The sequence below is a fragment of the Rhinolophus ferrumequinum genome, chromosome 6 (genome assembly GCF_004115265.2).
Source record: "Rhinolophus ferrumequinum isolate MPI-CBG mRhiFer1 chromosome 6, mRhiFer1_v1.p, whole genome shotgun sequence".
Taxonomy (NCBI): Eukaryota; Metazoa; Chordata; class Mammalia; order Chiroptera; family Rhinolophidae; genus Rhinolophus; species Rhinolophus ferrumequinum.
This window is the reverse complement of record NC_046289.1, coordinates 21,592,606-21,614,767: the sequence shown is the minus strand read 5'-3', so window position 1 is coordinate 21,614,767 and position 22,162 is coordinate 21,592,606. Positions and strand designations below refer to the sequence as shown.

General features: G+C 37.9%; 1 protein-coding gene across 4 annotated transcripts in view; it reads right to left on the bottom strand.

The window, feature by feature from the left end:
* The window catches only part of SPTLC2 (serine palmitoyltransferase long chain base subunit 2), a 93,390-nt gene that overhangs the window by 50,616 nt on the left and 20,612 nt on the right, over positions 1-22,162 (bottom strand). For 3 of the 4 annotated variants that reach the window (XM_033107794.1, XM_033107791.1, XM_033107792.1), the window contains 4 exons: positions 19,383-19,577; positions 4,769-4,923; positions 3,210-3,358; positions 1,405-1,529 (listed from right to left, as the gene is read on the bottom strand). In XM_033107794.1, the coding sequence (XP_032963685.1) occupies positions 1,405-1,529; positions 3,210-3,358; positions 4,769-4,923; positions 19,383-19,577 (624 nt within the window). Of the gene's footprint in view, positions 1-1,404; positions 1,530-3,209; positions 3,359-4,768; positions 4,924-19,382; positions 19,578-19,959; positions 20,026-22,162 lie in introns of those variants that run through there. The other variant, XM_033107793.1, reaches the window with a different exon arrangement.

The following is a 22,162-nucleotide window of genomic DNA, read 5'->3' as shown; positions in this document are numbered from 1 at the left end:
TGGGTAAAGTGTTTCATAAATCTCAATTAGGTCAAGCTGGTTGATAGTGTTTTTCAAGGGTTCTATATCCCCACTGATTTTCGTTCTAGTTCTTCTATCAATTATTCAGAGTGGGCAATTGAGATCGATAATTACACTTCTGTATATGTCTATTTCTCCTTTCAGTCTCATTAATTTTTGCTTCAAGTACTTTGAAGCACTGTTATTAGGTGCCTATTAATTTAAAATTGTATGTCCTCTTAATGAATAACCTCCTTTATTATTATGCCATGTTCCTCTTTAATCCCCCTAAATATACCTGGCTCTGAAATCCCTGTTTATGTTAATGTAGTCACTCCAGCTTTCTTCTGATTATTCTTTGCAGGCTATATCTTTTTGCATTCTTTTACTTTTAACCTACCTGTGTCTTTAAATTTAAAGTAGGTTTCTGGTGGAAACCTAATTAATTTTATCTAACCTGATAGTCTTCTACTTGGAATGTATAAACCATTTACATTTAATGTGGTAGGAATATAAATGGATTTGAATCTCCTCTCTTGCTATTTGTTTTCTATTTGCCTCATCTGTTCCTTGGGAACCTATAATTATATCACTGAAAAGGACTTTAGAGTTAACCTAATCCAAGTACTTCATTTTACAAAGAAAGGTTGTGACACTGTTCACAGTCACACAGCTAAAGCTAAATCTGACCACATAACCAGCCAAACAAAAACTCAAGTCTTCTGACTCATTAATCCCTGATTTTGCCAATATACCATTCACAGATACCAATGTTAAAATGAGAATAAATAACCTTGAGGAACCTTTCAAACTGATAGTGCCAATCTGCTAAAATGTTATTAACAACATCTCTTCTCTCTCCTACTACCCCCTCACCAACTCTACCCATAGAAAATAAAATACGGACACACACAATGTGTGTTTGTGTATATATCATTACTTTTCACCTGTACTATTATTTTATCCCATGTTAATTAACATGTATACACTCGTACATACACACATACTCTGCCCATATATCTCCAACCAACATGAATTACAGTGAGAATAGAAATGTATTTTCTTATTTTTCTACTTAGGAAAAACCACCTTTTAAATAGGTTTCCAAACTAAAGATACTTTCTTCCATAATTTTAGCCTTTTATGAGGTTTTATTAGAATCCCTTCAAAACCATATGAAACAAAGAAGGCAAGAGTCATCAACTGGAAGAGGAAAGGATCATGGATTCTACCAAGAAAACTTCAATGGACAGAAGTCTCCATGGGATATACTTATGCAAAAATTTGTGACAGAGACATCTTTGGGTAAACTGTGTTTGGCCTAAAGTTTATAATAACTTCTGGCTTGCTCTGAATGCTTCATAAAATCAAAGTAATTTTCATTAATGACAAACTAAGTCTTACTTTGCTAACAAGAGCAGGAATGTTCATTGAATTTGTCGCAAATCCCATGCCATAGGCCATAGCAGCTTCTACTCCCAAGAAACTTGCCACAAGCTTCTCTAGTTCTTCATGCTTGTCCAGGTTCCCTGTGTGAAGAAGTTAATGAAGTCAATACCACCAAACCCCAAATGTAAGAATCCCTCATTACTTTATAAAAAGAAATCACAGTCCACCTGTTAAAACCTCTTCAGACTAAGGTAATGGTTCATAAAGAACACAACAGCTAAATAAAGTAAGACTCAGCACCTGTGGTGGAATTTCTGTAGAGGGTTACCAACAAGATCTCCCATTCCTGTTCACACATGGGAGTTCCAGGTTTAGGACGTAAGAAGCCTGGCAACACCTGCTTTTATACTTTGGAAGTCAGCTGCCATGTAAAAGTCTCATTAGCCTGTTGTAAAGATAGACTATGTGGGGAGAGAGAGAGAGGAGCTCTGGAGAATAAAAGACTAAGGGGGGTGGGGGTTCACACCTCAGCTGATCCCACCACCCAGTGAGGAGCAGACATGTGAGTGAAGCCATCCTGGATACTCCCTCCTTAGTCATAATGCCCCACATGGAGGGGAGTCAACAACAAGCCCTTCCCAAAGTGCAGAATCACAAGCCAATAAATGTATGTTTCTGTTTTAAGTCACTAAGTTTTGGGATGGTTTGTTATGCAGCAAATGACAGGTTAAATAGCACCCTCCCTCACTTTGACCTGACTAGTAAGTTTGCCCTGTGATTTTTCATCAGTACCCAAACCCATAAGGGTCGAACAACACTGATCAGTGATACTGGCTACATGCAAAGAGAAAAGATGCTCAGAAAGAGGACTGCTGAACTTGGATGCCATGTGTCCTTAAAGCTTAATCAAATCATTTAACTTCTCTGGGCCACAGTTTCTTAACTGTTAAATACCTATAATAATATTTGCTCTGTCTGCCTCATGACATTTTGTGAGGAGACAATATGTTCAAGCACTTTATAAAACATAAAGTACCATAAAGATGTAAGGATGATTACTGGATGTTATCAGTGCTCCCCTAACCACATCACTGGGGACGCTGAGCGAGAACAGCCTGACTGTACCTGCCAACCTCCAGACCTGTGAGAAATAACAATAAATTGTTGTTTTAATCCATCAAGTTCTGGTGTGATTCACAGTAATAAATATCCAGAAAGATGCCTTATAACTTCTATGGTTATCAGTTCTCTGGAACAAAATGGAAGAATTTGGAATCTTCCTATGAACTAAAATAAATTAAATCTGTCTCTAAATCTGTTAACCTTTACATTTTATAGACTTGTATTCATAATAAGAATTAGCGTTTATTCAGTGTTTACCATGTTACAAGAACTTCACATGAATTGGCTTATTTAATTCTTGCAACAGGCCTATAAGGTAGGAATTATTATTAGACCCAAATTACCAGTATGGAAACAGATTAACCCTCATTTGCTCATAGGCTCAATACTGGTAAATGGCACTCTTAACCACTATCATTTGCAAAAATCATTAAAATACAAATAACAAATACTTATGGAACTTAACCACATATATTCTGTATGTATAACATAATGGAATAGATAAATATGTCTCAAAATGTGTTAAAAGCATTACAATCATCCATCACTTCAGAAAAATAAGCATTCTTTACCTGAGCTAAACCACACGGCAAAACATGTATTTGGACACTTAATAGTCTAGTTCTCTATCAGTATTATTCCCTCCTTAGCAAAGAAAGGTTAAGAACACGAGCTAACCCAACCCAGCCTGCACTCACCGATTTCCTGCCGAGTGCTGCACACGCCAACCCCGTACTCTTCTAGGACTCTGGCCGCTGCTTCCTGGCATGATCCAGTATTCCGTGCAAATCCAAGATAGTTGTAGGAACCCATATTTATAACACCTTTAATTGTATTCCCCGTGTACCTGTTTTCCAACAGCATGAGAGGTCATGAAACTCATGAGCAAGTCAGATACTTACATGTGATAATAAATGTACTGGTAATACAAAAGGAAGCACCATATACAGGAAGGAGAGAGAATATGGTCTAAATGAAAAGCAGCTCAAACTCACTACCAATAAGGGAAATGGGAGTTAAAACAAGATACCAATTTTCACTTACCAATAATGACAAAGATTTAAAAACTGACCACATCTAGTATTGGCCAGGACAGTCTCATACAGTGTAGATAAGAATATCAGTCAGTACCGTTTTTTGGGAAGGCAGTTTGGCAGTATTTAGCCATTAAAAGACATATACACTCGGACTCGGCAATGCCCACACACATCTGAGATGATATATGCATAAGGATCCTTTAAGAGTCACTACAATAGATTATGTCCCTTCTGCAGGCACACAAACCAGTGACATTCCACATAGTGGAAGCTCAGGCAGCCAGGGCCCCCAGGTAAGGACGACATGGTTCAGAGGTCCCACCCACCTAAAATAGACATGAAATGTGGACAAGAAATTAACTGCTGCTCTTTAATTCTGAGATTTGGGGGTATTTACAACAGGATGACGCCACCCAACCTGCTACACACTACATTGGTCTATACTATAGAATACTAACTGGCCACTACAAATAATGAGCTTGTGTGAATACACACAGGAAGGATGTTACCAATACAGCAGCAGGTAAAAAGCAAGACGTAATTCATTTTCTAGAGAGTATGATTGCATTTTTGTACATCAAAAGCTACCTGTGTATAACCCTGGTAGCTATACTACATACATACCACACAGAAAACACCTGCAGGCATAACATTCAACAAATTGATAGCAATGGTTACCTCTGGGGAGCGAGGACTTGTGGGGGAGTACATTTGCAGAGGGACAGTGGTTAGCTGTCATGGGGGACTTTCAGTTTACCTGTATTATCCATCCTTTTTTAATAATGACAGTGCAATCATGTCATACTTGAACAATCTAAACCACTAAATAAAATGTTGACTATAAAAAATTTTCTAAACTATTCAATCCATTTAAGTAAAAACACTCCATATATCCTTGAATCATTTGAGAAAGCAAAATATCCAGAAATAAATTCAGATGCTTGATGCTGGTAAGTAGCATAACAGAAAGGACCGGTTTTCTTTTCTTTCTTCTTTTTGGTCAAATTTTGTTTTCAACTATAACCCAACACAGTATCAAAGTACAAAAATCTCAGTAACAATGAACAACATGCAAGGAAGCTAATCATGCTGCACTGTACTTTCAGCTTCTACTGCTATTTTGACAGAATACTGTCAAATTTGCAATAGACTATTTTCTGAAGTGTGAAGAAATTCTTTTTGTGTTGTTGTTAAGAATTAGGTTCCCAAACAAGACTCACTTGAACGACCAGTTGTAATCATGAGACTGCCTCTCCATGATGTCCACCCTGGCTCCAGGCACACTACAGATGGGTCGATTCCAGTTGTCTCTAATCCTCATGTAGAGGTTCCTTGTATAGAAGTTTTCGAAATCCTGATACAATGACACAAAGTCCTGCCAACAAATGGGGAAATACCATAAATTTAATTGAGTTGCTTTTTAAAAATTTACAACTTCCCTTTTCATCTTGCAAGAGCACTTGAGAAAAAGAGGTCAATTATGCTGAATTAACTGATGTAGAAAATGTTTTGAAAGCCATCAACTCTATTTTAAAACAACTCTTAATCAGGTAAAAGTCACATAGCTTTGATGGCTGCATATAAGAAATGGTTACAAATAACTATCTGACTGATGAATGTAGAGCCAAAAAATATATACTAATAAAGTAGGCCTCACAGAAATAAAAAACTTAGTTGAGCAATTCTGTCATGAAATGTTTTTCCTTCCTAATAAACCCATAGAGACCGCTCCTTCGCTCCCCCAATAAAATACGGATTGGGGGAAATGCCATAAAAACCCCTAGAACTCCAGTTTCAAACAAACAAAACAATAATTCCAAATTTAAGATTCCATTCTCTGCATATTTTCAAGGACCAAAATGAAACAAATTCAAAGAAAAAGGATAAACAAGAAACACTAAGATGTAGGTTATAGAAAGATACCTAGGTAATGGGTAAACCAAGCAACCAACCAAACAAAAAACACTTGTACCACAGTTTTACCATAGTCAGCAAACCACTGAGCTTCTAGCCCTCAGGTCCTGGCTTGGTACCAATCTAAATCCATCTGCTAAATAAGCTAATGAAAGACATCCAAAGGTTAAGCCTTATTCTATAAAAGATTTTCATTGCTAAAGAAGACTCTACATAAAACTTTAAAATTAAAATTAACCATCTTCTATGCCATTGGACTCTAAACTGCCTACTAAGTAAGCCTCATTCATAGTAGATAAAACTTCCTTACAAAAAGCGTAGCCGAGTCAGAAAGCACTCTTAGGAATTTACAGTACCTGATACTATCTCTCACATTTCTTTATGAGAAGACAGCCATAAATAACATGTCTGTAACAACTGGAAATGTACTACTTAAGTAATAGGTCCCTTTTGATAATATTCTCTTTCAACAAGAATACTGGATGAATGAAAACTGAAACCGAGACATCCAAATTCTAATTAAGGACTTTCCTTTGACTCTTAAGCACCATGCATTTATTTTCCAACGTCTCCTCCAATCCTTAGTACTGTTTCAATAGGGTAAATAGTACTAACTCTTCCCTATCTCATTTCTTTATAACCTTTCAAAATACTGCACATTCATTTTAAATGTATTGACTCAAACACTTGAAAGAACTACTCCATCACACACAAATTTTTATTAGCAAACAAAGAGCAATATTTAAGAGTTTGGTCCCATCTACCAGAAAGGTTATCAAACCTCAAGACAGAAAAAAGGCCGCTGGATAGAATGAGCCAGAGCTTTGGGTAACGAGTGACAAAGCTGCCTGTGGTTAGAAGGGAAGGGATGGGTTCCCAGCTCCTAAACAGACACTGCCAAGGTCAGGGAGTGGCACCTCTCCTCATCCTCACAATGACAAGACAATTAAGTCCCTGAGATGCCAACAAACTCGCAGAGTGAAGCTGTCAATGGGAGGAATGTTAGACCAAAAGCAGGTGGGACAGAATAGAAGAGGCTTCCTTTACCCCCAGAGAAATTCCCAGATAGTGGCTTGGACTGCAGTTCGCAATTTTGGGAGAGAGATCTGAAGGGCAGCTAACCAAACTCCCTGCAGCCTAGCAATGAAGTGAGACAGGAGACAAGAGAGAATCACTACTTGGGGTTCCAGTCGTAGGCAACAGGAATGTTTGTTTCCAAAAATACCTCACACACTTTATGCTAGGACAAGGGTGAAACTACAGGACTTGTCTTTTCATTCATTCATTCATTCAAGTATCTTTTAATGAACACACCATAGACACCGGATTCTTTTGCTAGACTCAGGATACAATAAAGAACACGACAGCTTCCTCTGTCCAGCAATGACACCCCCACTACTCCTCCCCTTCTCCCCGCACCCCACCCCCATCCTTACCCCCCTCTTCTTCCTCCTCAGTTTAGTCACTGTGAAATGATTTTAGTCAGGGCCAATCGATGACTCATCTGCTCAGTCACTGAACAAACACTGAGCAGCACTTCCCAGGCACGGAGCCAGGCACTGGAGATAAAATGAGTAAGACAAACTCCGCCCTCACAAGGCTCTTGGTGTCATGGAGAGGCACATATAGGCACAATGCAAGTAACGCGTACAGCGAGTGCCTAACTGGAAGGTGAGCAGCAATCAGAGAGTCAGGGTCAAGCCTTACAGATGCGCTCTTCAGGGACATTTTTTCTGAAGCTATTCACAAACCCCATTATATTAGGTTGGTGCAAAATTGCGGTTTAAAATGTTAAAAGTAACTGCAAAAACCGCAACTACTTTTGCACCAACCTAATAGTAGCACGATACAAGGTAAGTAGAGACAAATAATACCTAGTTGAGACTACATTCTGGATGGCTTGGCTTGAAACACTCACCAGGTAAGTGACTTCTAGCTTCTAGCCTCAAAGACAAAAATTCAAATTTCCGGATTTGTTCATTAGGGATGGGTAAAGACCTTACCAAAAGTAGTGTGGGGTCATCTCAGTAACTAGCCAATAAATAGCCTTTATTTATGTTTAACCTATTTGATGTGAGTCTTCTAAAAAACATCCTATACTGTTTAAAATAAATAGGTACGATCTCATCTAGTGTCTGGGCAGGCCTAAAGATCACAGGGGGGCAGGCTGGGCGCTACAGTGTTTCCCCGAAAATAAGACCTAGCCGGACCATCAGCTCTAATGCGTCTTTTGAAACAAAAATTAATATAAGACCCAGTCTTATATATTATATATTAATATTATCATTATTATATATAATTATATGTTAATATTATTAATAATATATTATGTATTAATATACTTATTATATATAACAATATATATGTTAATACAAGACTGGATATTATATTACATTGTATTATACCCGGTGTCTTTACTCTAATATACCCTTATATTAAAATAAGACCGGGTCTTATATTATTTTGCTCCAAAAGACACATTAGAGCTGATGGTCCGGCTAGGTCTTATTTTCGGGGAAACACGGTACCACTCTCAGAAGATGACTTTGGAACAATTGTGTATGTTTGTTAAGAGCAATTCTGGCCAACCCAGATGTCCAAATACTTTTATATGATGATAAAGATGATGAATAATCACACTCATAGCAACAAGAGTTCCCAAGTGCTTTACATAGATTTTCTCTTAACTACACCTGTACCCTCTCACAGCTGCCATCGCTCCTATTTTCAGAAAGGCAAAACGGCTTTCCCAGTTAGGGAAGTAGTCAGAAGCAGAGCCAGGAACGGATCCTGGTCTTTTCAAAGGCTGAGCTCCTAACCCCAAATGTCATTCTGTGCTGCTGTTAAATCAAACCAACCTGAAATACTCTCTAAAGCACACACGCACTCACGTGTACACCTTGCGCGCCCGCGCGCACACACACACATACAGCCGTATTTCCAGATACCCTCCTGAGAGGGTTGTGGATGTGGCAGATTCTACCATGAGAAGCACACAGACGTGGAAGGCAGAGGACTGTTTTGCACCAGTGTAGGAGATCAGCTCTCACAGGACTTCATGATGGCGGCAAAAGCTGGATTCCACAGTCCACTGCCTACACGCCAGTTTTGTGGGTGAGGAGTGGCTGTGATGGCAGCACCTGCAGTAGTCACGGCAGGACCAGTTTCCTAAATTGGGGTGGCTGCTTAGTTAAGGGAGGGAGGCCCGAATGTCCAGACCCTCCACTATGTGCTAAATGCCTAACTCCCTGTTTGCTTGAACAACTTCAGTCATTTTGGTCCACGCCACTGAAACTTGACTGTTTCAAAAGCACATTCTCTGTGATTATTTTTGGGAAAAAAATATTTAATCAGTTATTCTCTGTATTTTGTAGATTAAAAGAATAATACTTATCCAAGTCACCATTCAGTGATATAGATGAAACTAAGACTCTAGCACTATTCCAAATTGGGCCCTATTTCTAACTCCGAAAAGAATTCTCAATACCAGTTCTAATTTAATAACTTTTATTTATTTTAAGAGTCTAGGGCACAAATCTCAATATATCAAAGGACAAAATTTCTCTCAAAAGTGAGCATTTGAGGCACACAATCACTGCTTTCACGTTCGGATGAAAAGCTTGGAAAACATGCTCAGAAATGTTTCAGCGCCTTCTCAATGGCAAAATGATTTAAAGTTCCACCCCTGACCTACTGTGCCTAGTGTGGGGGTGGGAAATGTAAAAATAAACTAACTCTAGCAGTCAGTATTAAGCCTTTAAAGAACAAATCAGAATCATGAAATAGCTTTGCTCATTCTCACTGAGGCAATCGGATATCCACAAAAAAAAGGAAAAAAAAAGGCAACTTTGATCTAAACCTTATATCTTATACAGAAATTAACTCAAAATTACTCAAAATCTTAAATGTAAAATATACAACAATAAGACCTTTAGAAAAACCTTCATACATTGCTAGTCGGAATGTAAAATGGTACAGCGGCAGTGGAAGATATTTTGGTGGTTTCTCAAAAAGGTAAACATGGAATTTCCATTACAACCCAGTAATTCTATTTCTAGGCATATACCCCCCAAAATGGAACCCTGCTATTTAAACAAGTACACAAATATTCATAGCAGCACTATTCACAACAGCCAAAAGGTGGTAAAAATCCAAATGTCCCTCAATGGGTGAACGGATAAACAAAATGCAGTCTACCCACACGATAGAAGAACATTCAACAATGAAAAGGAATGAAGCACTGACACATGCTCCAGGTGGACAAACTTCAAAGACAGTAAGGGAAAGAAGCCAGACACAGAAAGTCACATATCGCAAGATTCCATTTGTATGAAATATCAACAATACGAGCAGTTAAAACCGTAGAGACAGAAGCAGGTTAGTGGACCAGGGGAGGGGCTAAAGGGGAGTGACTGCATAGTGGGCAGGAGTCTCCTCTGGAGGTGATGACATGTTCTGGAGCTAAACAGAGGAGATGGCTGCACCACAATGTAAAACTGAATATGTCACTGAATTGTACACTTTAAAATGGTTAATTTTATGTTATGTGAATTCTACCTCTATAAAAACAAGAGAAAAAGTAAACAAAAAAAATTCTCTATTGGAAATTTCTTAGTGGAGTATGAAATAATTCAATCTCAAGTTCAGTCTATCAATACCTTTCCATAGTTAGTAGCAAAGCAAAAGGGTTCTATTATTTTCAGTGGTTCTGACCCTCCTTCCATATTAGGCTCCAGGTATACATTAAAATACTCTACTTCAACCACTGGCAATTAAGCTGGCAGTCCCCGATACGTAACATGTAGTGCTGCTGAGGACACAGGTCTGTATCGCATGCAATGAGCACAAGGGAAATGAGCAGAAGCATAAGTGGGCGTGGCACCCTGGCATCGACAATTCAGCCTGTCTTAATTACAAGCTAGTATTGTAACCTAGTGTATGTAACCAAAACTTGATTTCTTTATGAAAAATGCCACTCTCATTCTCCAACAAAAAGTGTACCTCTAATGCCATTAACGTTAGCAGAGGGAAAATGAGACATGAGAAAGTAAAGGTTCTTAGAAAAGACAACTTTTGGAAATGAAATGGGAATTATCAAATTCAACAATGGTTTGGAGCGATGACATGTACAAATCCTCCAATCAATAAATTATCTTTCTCCACAAAAGAATTCGGCTACTGAAAATCATGTATCAAATGTTTCAGCCAGTTTAACAACACAAACACAAGAAAATGAAACAAAAAACCCTGCCCGTCACAGGTTAGTGGAAACTAAGCAAGCACTACAGTAGGAGTAGAGGAGTAAAAGCCGAACGCAGTTGACTGCAGTGTGAGGGTCAGGCTATCAAAGCTGTGACTGCAAATCCAGAGTTTCCCAAATGTCAAGCTAAAACTCCAGTCTATTGTACAAAGGGACTATGGCTCCTACGACAAAGAAGCTTTCCCTGAAAAGATGAGTAATGGGAGCCATGTGTGGACATTTATATCCATACAGAAAAGTGGCTGAATAAGTGTGTATAACACTCACTCTGCCTTTCAGCCATATGGAGTAAGTGAGGTACATGACCAAATCCGGAGGGAAACGTTTCACTTTGAATTTGAGGTCAAGGGCCAGGGCTCTACTTTCCCAAAGCCCTGTTTTCGGCCATGCAAAAACAGGTACTAGTCATAAGGAAGGGAAGCAATTTCTTGAGAAGAATTAACAATTTCTATCACAATCTAAACTGAACTTACCATTGATATTATATAACTAAATTTCTTTAAAAAGGCATACTATGTCCAGATATATGCCCTTTCTTCTTTACCTTATTTTATTAGGTTGAATCCTATAAAATTGTCATTTTAGAAGTTCAAAAACGGTCAAATATTGGCAACTTCGCATGATTCAATGTAATATTTACTGATTAAAACAATGAAAATTGAAAAACATATTCACAAGCTTGGGAAAGAAAAATATTTTACACAAAGTACAAAAAGTACTATTCATAAAGGAAGACTGAACATTTGCTTACTTCAAAAGAACTTCTGTTCATCAAAAGACACTATACATAGACTGAAAAGATAAGTCACAAAATTGGAGAAGATCGCTGTAAAATGTCTTCTAGAATAAAGATTTCCTACAAACTAAGAAAAAGAGAAACTCAACAGAAAAACAAGCAAAGGATGTGAATAGACACTTCACGGAACAGGTACTTCAAATGATCTTTAGCATCTGAAAACGTGTTGAGCTTCACAGGGAAACAGAAATGCAAACTCAAATCACAATGAGGTACTGGTCATACATACAATTGGATTAGCAAAAATTTTAAAGTTTGACAATAGTAAGTGTAGGTAAAGATGTGGAACAATAAGAATCCTCCAACACAGCTTGTAGGTGTATAAAATAGTACAATCACTTCGGGAAATAGTTTGGCACTATCTTGTGAAACTAAAGACATGAATACTCCATGACTCAATAATTCTAAGCCTGGAGAAATTCCTGTATACACGCCCAGGAAACCTTATCAGAATGTTTACAGCAGCTTTTATTATCACTGGCAAGAACTGGGGAAAAACTCAATGTCAATCGCTATTAGAGAAGATAAATAAATTGTGGTATACTCTTACAATGAGGTACACACAATGCAGACAAATGAAGTAGACGTACACAACACAGCTGAATCCCACGATGGGTAAACAAAGTAAGGCACAACACATATACTGTGTTTCCCCGAAAATAAGACCGGGTCTTACATATGTTAATTTTTGCTCCAAAAGATGCATTAGGGCTTTTGTTCAGGGGATGTCATCCTGAAAAATCACGCTAGGGCTTATTTTCCGGTTAGGTCTTATTTTCGGGGGAAACACAGTATACATGTAACATAAATCCATTTAGATAAAGTTCAAAAACAGGCTTAACTAAATTTTGTTGTCTACAGATACATATACAGGTGATAAAACCATGAGGAAAAGTCAGGACAATGGTCACCTCAGGGGACAGGGAGAAGGTATGACTGAGAAGGGGTCATGGGGGGAGTGGTTTCTGTGGTGATGGTAACATGCTACTTTTCAGGTGGTAGTTTCATGGCTGCTTACTTAAATAAGCACTCATTATATCCACATTTACCTTTTATTAACCTTTCCAGATGTGTGTTATACATGTGTATATTGCTTATATATGTATCCAACAAAAAGGTTAAAAAATAAGTGTGTTCTAATTAAATAAATCTCATACTTTCTATACAGAAGAAAAAATATTTTCCATGACATACAATTTATTCTGAAAGTTTTATGCGACACAGTCTGTTGAGCTGCCTAACTCAAGTAGGCATACCCCAATTTACTTAACCTGACATCTGATGACCAGGAAACCTACCTGTCTGATGGCACTGATACTTATCTACCTGGAGAAGATCTGGGGGTCTCAGAACTCAGCCACCGGAACTGAAGGCTACATATCTGAAACTTTTTTTAAAAAAACACACAAATGCTGTTTGTAGGTTACTACAGCACTGCTGAAATACTTCAAGACATTTGGTGATGATAAACATAATACTGCATACCAAAGGCAGGCTAGTGAAAGAAAGTCCAGTGTTTTGAAATTGTATTTTGGCAATATGTTTGCTAGAGAAGGATACAACCTTATAAGATATATAGAGAAATGGCTGAAACATGACAAAATTGTTTCAAAACTTAAACTAAGAGAATTTTAAAATCCCAAATAACTCCCAGCTTAAGAAGTGTTGAAAATAGTCATCCTATGGTTAAAAAGCATTCTACAGCTAGGAGTATTTATTTTATAAACCAACAATGCTGTCTTCACCTCCATTTAATGAAGGAAATTAGGTGAAATATCCGTGAAAGGTTATTAGACTTTAAAATCTTCGAACTATGATTAATTAAGAGCTTTCCTGCTGTTCATAAGTCATACTGTTTGTCCTGTTCTGTTTTTAATGCTATAGACAGGAAGCCACTTCCTTGCTGATTCTAGCTGTCCATGAAGGCATATGATGAGATTTCAAGATTAAAGACACTTGTTTTCCCTAGATCTAAAACGCAGTCATCTACGTGTTTGTATGTACGTATTTATTCACACACACACACCTGACTACTTCAAAAGACTCAAAACTTTTCATTGTTATTATTACCACCACTCACAATACCATTCATATCTTAAACATTTACTGAATGCCGAATATGTGCCAAGTACTTTTCTAGGCACTGGGTACTCAGTAATAAACAAAAAGATAACAATCAATACTAAACGCAAAATGTATAAAACATAAGGTATGTTAGATAGTGCAAAATGTTAATGGAAACAAACCAAACAAGGAAGGGGGATGTAAAATTCTGGAGTCAGGCTAAAATCTCGCTGGGGGGCCAAGGGAGAATAAAGAAGGAAAAGGAAGTGAGAGAACTACCATTAGTACTAGCTGGAGGAAGCACTCTCCTGCAGTGAGGCAGGAGAGACCTTGGAGGTTCAGGAACTGCGGAGGCCGTGCAGCTGGAGTAGATGAGCGAGGGGCTAAGCGGCAGGAGACGATGTGTGGCTGACAATGGAGGTTAATATGAAGTGGTTGAATCTGGATTTGCTGATGGGCTACATATGGTGTGTGACACAAAAGAAGAATCATTGATAACTCCAACGTTTTTAGCCTAAGCAACTGGCAAAAGAGAACTGTCCTTCATGGAGATGGAGAAGATGGCTAGCGGGTCGGGAGGGGATCTCAGGTCACTTTTACACGTGGAAAGTTTGAGATGCCTACGTGGAGTGCTCAAGCGGGTAACTAGATGTACAGATCTAGAGTACAATGAGTTAGTCAACGGCACATAGAAATTTGGAAGTTATCAGCATACAGAAGGTACTGAAAGCCATGACAATGGATGAAATCACCAAGGGAGAGAGTACAGATGCCACATCCACACCATTTAGAAGTTGGGCAGATGAGGAGGATCCAGTAAGAGAGAATGAGAGAGAACAGCCAGAAAGGCAGACGAAAAACCAGGCAAGTATAATGTCCTGGAAACCACGCGAACAAAATGATTCCAGGAGAGATCAATGGTGTCACATACTGCAGGTAGGCCAAACAAGGTAAACACCGAGAAAGGACTGCAAGATTTTGCAACACAGGTGTCACAGGTGACCCTGACCATTTTAGGAGAAGTGGTGGGAGGAAAATCTGACTGGAGTGGGTTCAGTAGAGTGGGAAGTGAGACACTGGAAACAGCTATGTCAGGGGATTTTGCTCAAAAAGGAGGAATGAATGGAGTAGTAGAGGAGAAAAAATGCTTTTTTCTATGATGGGAGAAATAACATGTCTGTGCTCCTGAGAATGAGCTCGTACAGAAGGACAAACTGTTACAAAACTGACCCACCAGAATCCAATGGTCAGAATGGGCTGTGTATTAAATAGAAGCAGAGCACTGGCCAGTCATCATGTGTTATCTCTAACAAGCTCTCCTGCATGGCCAGATGTAAGTAAAACAGATCAATTTTTTACATTTTCAGTTATTTACTACCATAGTTATCGTGGCATTTTTAAAATGCTTTAGTGAAAAACATAAATAAAACCAAAATATAGCCTAAAATCTAAGGAAACGTCAACACGGTTTCTTAAACTGGGACCTCAGAACTGCTGAGCTTATGGATAGTCTCAGGGATCCATGAACTCAAGGATCATTTTTAACTTTATTTTTTCACTTTAATACGCATTTTAAAATTAGTTCACCAGTTTAACACCCCAATAGCATTCAATTTAAACTTGGAATGACTTAGGATATCAGACAGGGCACAAGTTCTTTAAAATTTTACATTCTCAGTTAATAGTAAAAAGCAGTTCCAAACTCCCGCATGCGATGAAAACCTGAATAAAGAAAGTGATGCCTAAAGATGCAAAAGACGAAAACGTCAGGGGCCAGATGGCTCAGTTGGTTAAAGCATTAGCTCTCAACAACAAAACTGCTGGTTCAATTCCCGCATGGGATGGTGGGCTGCACCCCCTGAAACTAAAGATTGAAAACGGCGACTGGACTTCGAGCTGAGCTGCGCCCTCCACAACTAGACTGAAGGACAACGACTTGGAGCTGATGGGCCCTGGAGAAACACTGTCTCCCAATAAAATTAAAAAGAAAAAGACAAAAATGCCTTGCTAAAAAAAAGCTACACTGTTGCTCCAAATAAAAAAGCCCAAGAGGTAACAAGGAAGCTTGCAAAGCTAGTAATGTCACTAGTGCAAAAAGGTAAAGTAGTAATAATGTGCTACAAAATTCTTTGAAAGGGCTCATTTTGGATATAGCTTCTTAGCAGTGAGAAATCCCTGGAGTAAATAAAAATAGATGACTGCTCTATACAATGGAGTATGATTCAGGAATAAAAAGGACAGACGTACTGAAATGCACAACATGAATGAATCTCAAAAACATTATGTCAAGTGAAAGAAGCCAGACACAAAAGATCACACATTGTATGTTCCCATTTATATGAAATATCTAAAGACAGAAAGTAGATTAGTGGTTGTTTAGGGTGGGGATGGAGAGACAGGAGCAACTGCCAATGGGTACAGGGTTTCTTTTTCAGATGATAAAAATTTTATAAAAATTAGATTATGGTCCTGTCTGCACACCTCTGTACAAACCATTGGATTGTACATTTTAAGCAGGTAACCTTTATGGTATGTACATTGTATCTCAATAAAGCTTTTCCAAAAAAAAAAAAAAAAAATAGATGACCACTGGCCTGGGCTCCACACAAACCACAAAACAATGGAAAAATAATGTTCTTTTTAAATCCATAGAACTAAAAAAGACAAACCAATTGATATTCCCCAGCTTGATACATCAGGCAACTATACTACATTAATAGTTTCCAAAGATAATGCTAAAGTGACAATTATCAGAATATTCTTAGTAAGCTACTTTTTAAGGAGACCAAAAATAAAATCCTTCCAAGAACTCTTATTATTTTACTCCATTTCCTTCTTTTGTATCTTGAAAATTAAAAATACCAGGATATGGACATATAACATCCCTTTCCACTTGCCTATCCCTCCCATTTTTGAATATTTGACCAGGAACTGTAGAGGAAAAATGTTAGTTTAGAGTTTAGTAAGTGTGTGGTAACTACCTACCATAAGTTAGTCACTCCTTAGATTTCTAGGTATTTCTTATCTGAATATTAGAACATTTTCATTAATTCAAGCTGTCATTTCACCTATCACACACACATTCCTGGACTACAAGCTTCATCTCACATAACAAAAAAAAGAAACCACAGAGTGGGAAAAACAACATCCTCATCCAAAACCGCACTACAGTGCTATCAGAGGATAAACCACTAAAGAATTCCAAGAATTTTATGCAATGTATATAAAATACATAAAATAACGAACTCATGTTAACTCATCTTTATTGAGTTAATAAAGTTGTAGCCAAAGCAACATATCAAGCAGAACTAGCATAAACAGTTAAAATGGGCTCTCCTTTGTAATGCAACCAGGAAGAAAATAAGGAGGTGGTTATGAACACCATTCACTCAGTGAAATGAGGAAGTGGCTACATTATATTTGCATTTTATGATCCCAAGCAAGCACTTTCCCTCACCTCTTCCCAGTGTAACACTTGAAAATTTGCCTGTCCCCCTGACTACATCTAATGCAGCATCCGAAAACAAACACGACCTACACGAACGCTGAAGGATTCCTCCTTTCCTTCTAAAAGCTGAATTTTTATAAGAAAATGGCAGAATTTATCCGTTTTAACTGCTAATGTTACTGACTGTGAAAATCCCATTGAAATAAATGTGAACCAATTAGTATAGTCCTCCTCCGAACAAACTGTAGAGGCAAATGTCCCACATATTTCGTCCTATTACTCCTTCAAGAATTATTTCCTGATTAACCCCATGCTACTGCTTTATTTTTTTGTTCTACATCTGCATTAGAGCTCTACAAAGGCCTCTAAATTTGAAGTGTTTATTTTTCCTCAACAAAATTAGAAACTGAAAATAAAATCTATGCTGCAATTCTGTCACAAAGTACAGGTAGATAGCCCCAATACTTAAACAGTGCATTTACCCTGAAACATGAAACAAATTTCAAAGATACTATCCTCATTCACAAAGTAATTCAGATGCACCCTCAGCATTTATTTACTTATTTATTTATTCTCATTCATTCATTCATTCGTCACACTTGACAGAGCACAGCTGGGCAAACTCTATGGTCATTCTCCTGCTCCGAAACTGCCCAGGACTCCTCACTGCCTACCAAACTTCTTAGTTCAACATTCAAAACACCGTTTCTCATACACCCACATTCCAGGTTCTCCCGAACACTCCTCAGCCCTTGTCTGCACGATCTCCTGAGGCAGAAACACGCTCTACATCAGTCAGCACTTCCCCCACCCTCACCTCTACATGTCAATTATTAGGTCTCTACAGTGGATTGACACTAAGATAAAGATTTTCTAGTTTGAATATGTGAATAAAACTTTAGCTCCCATCAGTCATAACTGCCACCAACTCAGTCTAGCAGGAAGATATTGGTCTGCAAGCAAATAATTGCAATACCATACAACACAGTAAGTGTATAGTGAGCTCTAAGTTACAGTAAGTAAACCAGACCTGAGGGATGTTTAAAAAAAAACAAAAAGAAAAAAAAGAAAATCAACATGCTGTGTATGCTCGCTAGCCCAAAAGTCTATTTGGGATGTAGGAGAATCAAAGAAATTTTCAGTTTATTCTGGTTTTCACTGATGAAAATTAGTTCGGCCAACTGGATCGGATTCTGAATGCAGCGCTTTGCTTGAATTAGGTATTCAAAAACATGCCTTCTTACTGAAATTAACTTGTAGGCATTTCAGGACAATCAGTAAGACGGCCAACTTGTGCCGCTGCTGGGAAGGGTGCAGAATGGTTCATATGAGAGAGAAGAATGCTTGGGTCCTCAGTTATCCCAGGGCCAGAATCTTTAATCCATATATTGGTTGGTTTCGCCTAGTTGCTGGTGAGGTCCTTTCCTCTCCCAAGTTTCTGGATGCCCTCTTCCCCTTCCCTCCATATGACTACAATCCATTTCCAGTGTTTACTGGCTCCTCTCTCAGTGGTGACCTTGCTGCCACCATATCTGCCTTTCTCCTCTCATACCCCACAAAAGTGAGAGGTATGATGGACAAAAAGAATCTAACTTCTGATCCCCTTCTCTAATCTAGTCTATTCCCTGAGCTGGAGGACAACCTGTCCATACTTCACACGCCAAGAACAAACAAGTTTGTTTTTTTTGTAAAATCAGGCATTTTCAAATAAAGAACTTTTTATTTTTGAGAATAGGTAATAAATGTATATTGTACAAAACTCTAGAGGCGCAAAGGAGTACAGGGAGGAAAATGGAGTGAATGAGGTTCTTCTCCCTAGAGAGCATTATCACCTCTCTCGTTTTCTACTATAACCAGAGTAGGTCAGCCACATTTTGCTTTAGGGAGAGGAACTTATCTGCGAACCAGACATGTATGCATAATGTATCTATGGGAAAACACATCATGAGCTCTGAAGAACACAATCTTGTCAGATGGCTCTACAAACAACTTAGAATATGGTATAGTATTGTGAACAGAAAGAATGTTTTTTCACTTCAAAGACATGTGTTCACACACCAGCTCTGAAACTAGGCATCTGCGTTAACATTAATTGTGAATTTTAACTTTCTTAACTATAAAATAGGAAGAGGTTCTTGCGATGACTAAATTAAAAACATGTTAAATGCTTTAGTTTCTTCATGCCTTTAACCTTGTTTTCAACTTCCTTTGTGGAATGTTTTTATTTAACTGTTTCTGGAATATTTTTATTTTAATGTGAACTGAAAAATCTAAAGAAAAAAAATGAGTGAAAATACCAAGATTTCTATAAAAGGCTTCCATTTACACAATTAAAGATTGTCTAACAATTACCTTCTGTTCTTCTCTTTCTGTTGCATGGTGACACTTTTCAATTCTCCAATGCCTCAAGAAATCTCGAAGATATCCAAAGAGGGTTAGTACACCATAACCCACGTAAGTTAGCACAGCAACCAGCATTGGTGTTTCTTCAAAAGCTTCGTTAAATGGTCTTTTATACAGTCCTCCATTTTGTGTAACATGATGAATCTGAAAGGGAGATTTAAAATGCTTATTTCAATCACAGTAAGAGATTTCTACTTAAAAATCTAAGTCCTCACAGATTTGTAAAATTGTATCTTCAGAATTCTCTAATAGTTTTTTAAAAACCCATTATGATCTAAGCAGGGCATAATTTTTTTCAATAAAAACAAGTTATATATGCTTCAGATGGAGAGCAAACAAAGAAATACAGAGGGAGAGAAACTGCCTAAGAACAATGCCTAACTGATTTCTATTGTTATTTGATTTCATGAAATAGATTCTGAAATACTACAGTTAGAGAATACACAATTTCCTTTGTTCTAATAAAGTAAACAAAAATACAAATCAAAAGAGAAAGATTATCCTGAAAAATAGTATATTAGCTTACAAATAAAGGATCGAAAGTAAATTCAGTTTTAGAATAAAGGCACTCAGCCATAGTATTCCAAACATCAGCATTGGGTTCCTGTGAAAACACATGGTGCATACTAGCCTTTTTTGTCAGTGGTCACAAATAAATTATGCATAAAAGTAAAATGCTTACATACCGTGTTTCCCTGAAAATAAGACCAGGTCTTATGTTAATTTTGCTCCAAAAGATGCATCAGAGCTGATTGTCCGGCTAGGTCTTATTTTTGGGGAAACACGGTATGATGCTTCGGATGTTGCCAACAAAACTGGGATCATCTAAACTGAGTCCAGCTGGCTAGTTCTAAATATAACAATTTTTCACTGTAAAAAAAAAAAGAAAGAAAGAAAGAGGACAGACATTCAAATAGGCATGATACATGGGATCTGCTGGTGCTGATTCAACTTGATGGCCCAAAGAATTGAAAATTATTTGTAAAACTGACTTAGGTCTTCACCAATCACTTCCCTAAAGGGGTGGAAGTCTGTGTCAATATTTAATATTTAAATTTTTATACAGGAATAAGGTTGTAATGTTTAGAAGAGAATAATTAGAAATGAGCCAATATCTGAAGATAGAAAATTATTTAAAAATTAGCATTATAAATATTAAGCCAGACAAAACAAAATAAAAAGCACAAGAAAAATAACATTCTGATCATCTCTTTAAAAAACTGTATCTAAAAATATTTTGCCATAAGAACACTATGATTAATACCAGTACCCAACTCTCAACTTTGAAATGGTTTAACCTCTTTTCTCTCAACTGAATATAAAAGTAAAATGTGAGGCAATTTTAAAAGCTCCTAAGTCTAATAAATGTGTGGCAGATTTTGTATGTCAGGAATGCTGTGGGTGGACCTCTTTAAAAGATAACCACCTGGATTTGAGATACACCCAAACCAGCAGGACCAAGCAAATGCATACAGTTGGTTGGACTGTCTAGGAAGGAGGAAGTAAAACCATTAGTTTGCTTTTAAATACTATGTGATTCTATCACAGCAGCATTTAAAATTAAATGAAGTTTAAGGAATTGAGATTCAACTATGAAGGAATGTTTGGAATGTGGCCTCAGTCTAAAACACCGATCACTCTTCTGCTACATATAATCTGTCGATTCCATCCAATGTATTCTTCATTTCAGTTATTGTAGTCTTCATTTCTGACTGGTTCTTTTGTATGGTTTCTCTCTCTTTGTGTAAGTTTCCACTGAGTTCATCTTCCCTTAAATTCATTGAGCATCCTTATAACTAGGGTTTTGAACTCTGTATCTGGTAGATCGCTTGCCTCCATTTTGCTTGGATCTTTTTCTGGAGTCGTTCCTTGTCCTTGCATTTGGGACATGTTTGTCTCCTTATTTTGGTGCCTCCCATGTATTAGGCAGATCTGGTATGTCTCCTAGTCTTTGCAGAGTGGCCTTATGTGGTAGGTGTCCTGTGGGACCCAGTAGCACAGTCTCTCTGGTCACCTGAGTTGGGTGCACCATGGGTGTCCCTTGTGTGGGTTGTGTGTGCCCTCCTGCTATAGTTGAGCCTTGATTGCTGTTGGCATGTCAGTGGGTGGGATTAACCATCAGGCTGACTTGACTGGTCGTGACTACAGTGGAGGAATTGTTTTTTGGAGGCTGACCCCTAGGGTTTTGAGCAGGCTTCACTTGAGTGGGACACTGGTGCCTGCTGAGTCTGCCCTTTGGGTCTGTCCTTTATGGAACTGGTTGGGTGGTGCTCTGGTGAAAAACACAAGTCACTCTGATCATGCAGGGTCAGAATGGACAGGCCAACAGACATGCAAACCTGACAGGTTGAAAAAGTCTTAGAACTCAGAGAGAACAAAATTACTTGATCTTCAAGTACTGATGCTAAATTTTTTCCCTGACATGATTCAAATAAAAATAATAGCATTACCATCTTATCCATGTATAATGCTCCATAAGGGAAAGCACCAGGCTTATTTTGCTCATTATTGCACATCTAGCACTCAGGATAGTATTTATTAAGTGCTAACAAATAGTAAGTACTCAATAATGTTTCCTTAATAAAAGGAAACTATTAGTATTACAGAAAATGGCACCTTATAGGAGCTCAGTAAGCATTTGCTGAAGAATGAAAACACACACTATGCACTTTGTTCTTTCAACAGCACGTTCATAGAAGGGGTTAGTTAAGTTGCAGGGATTACACAAT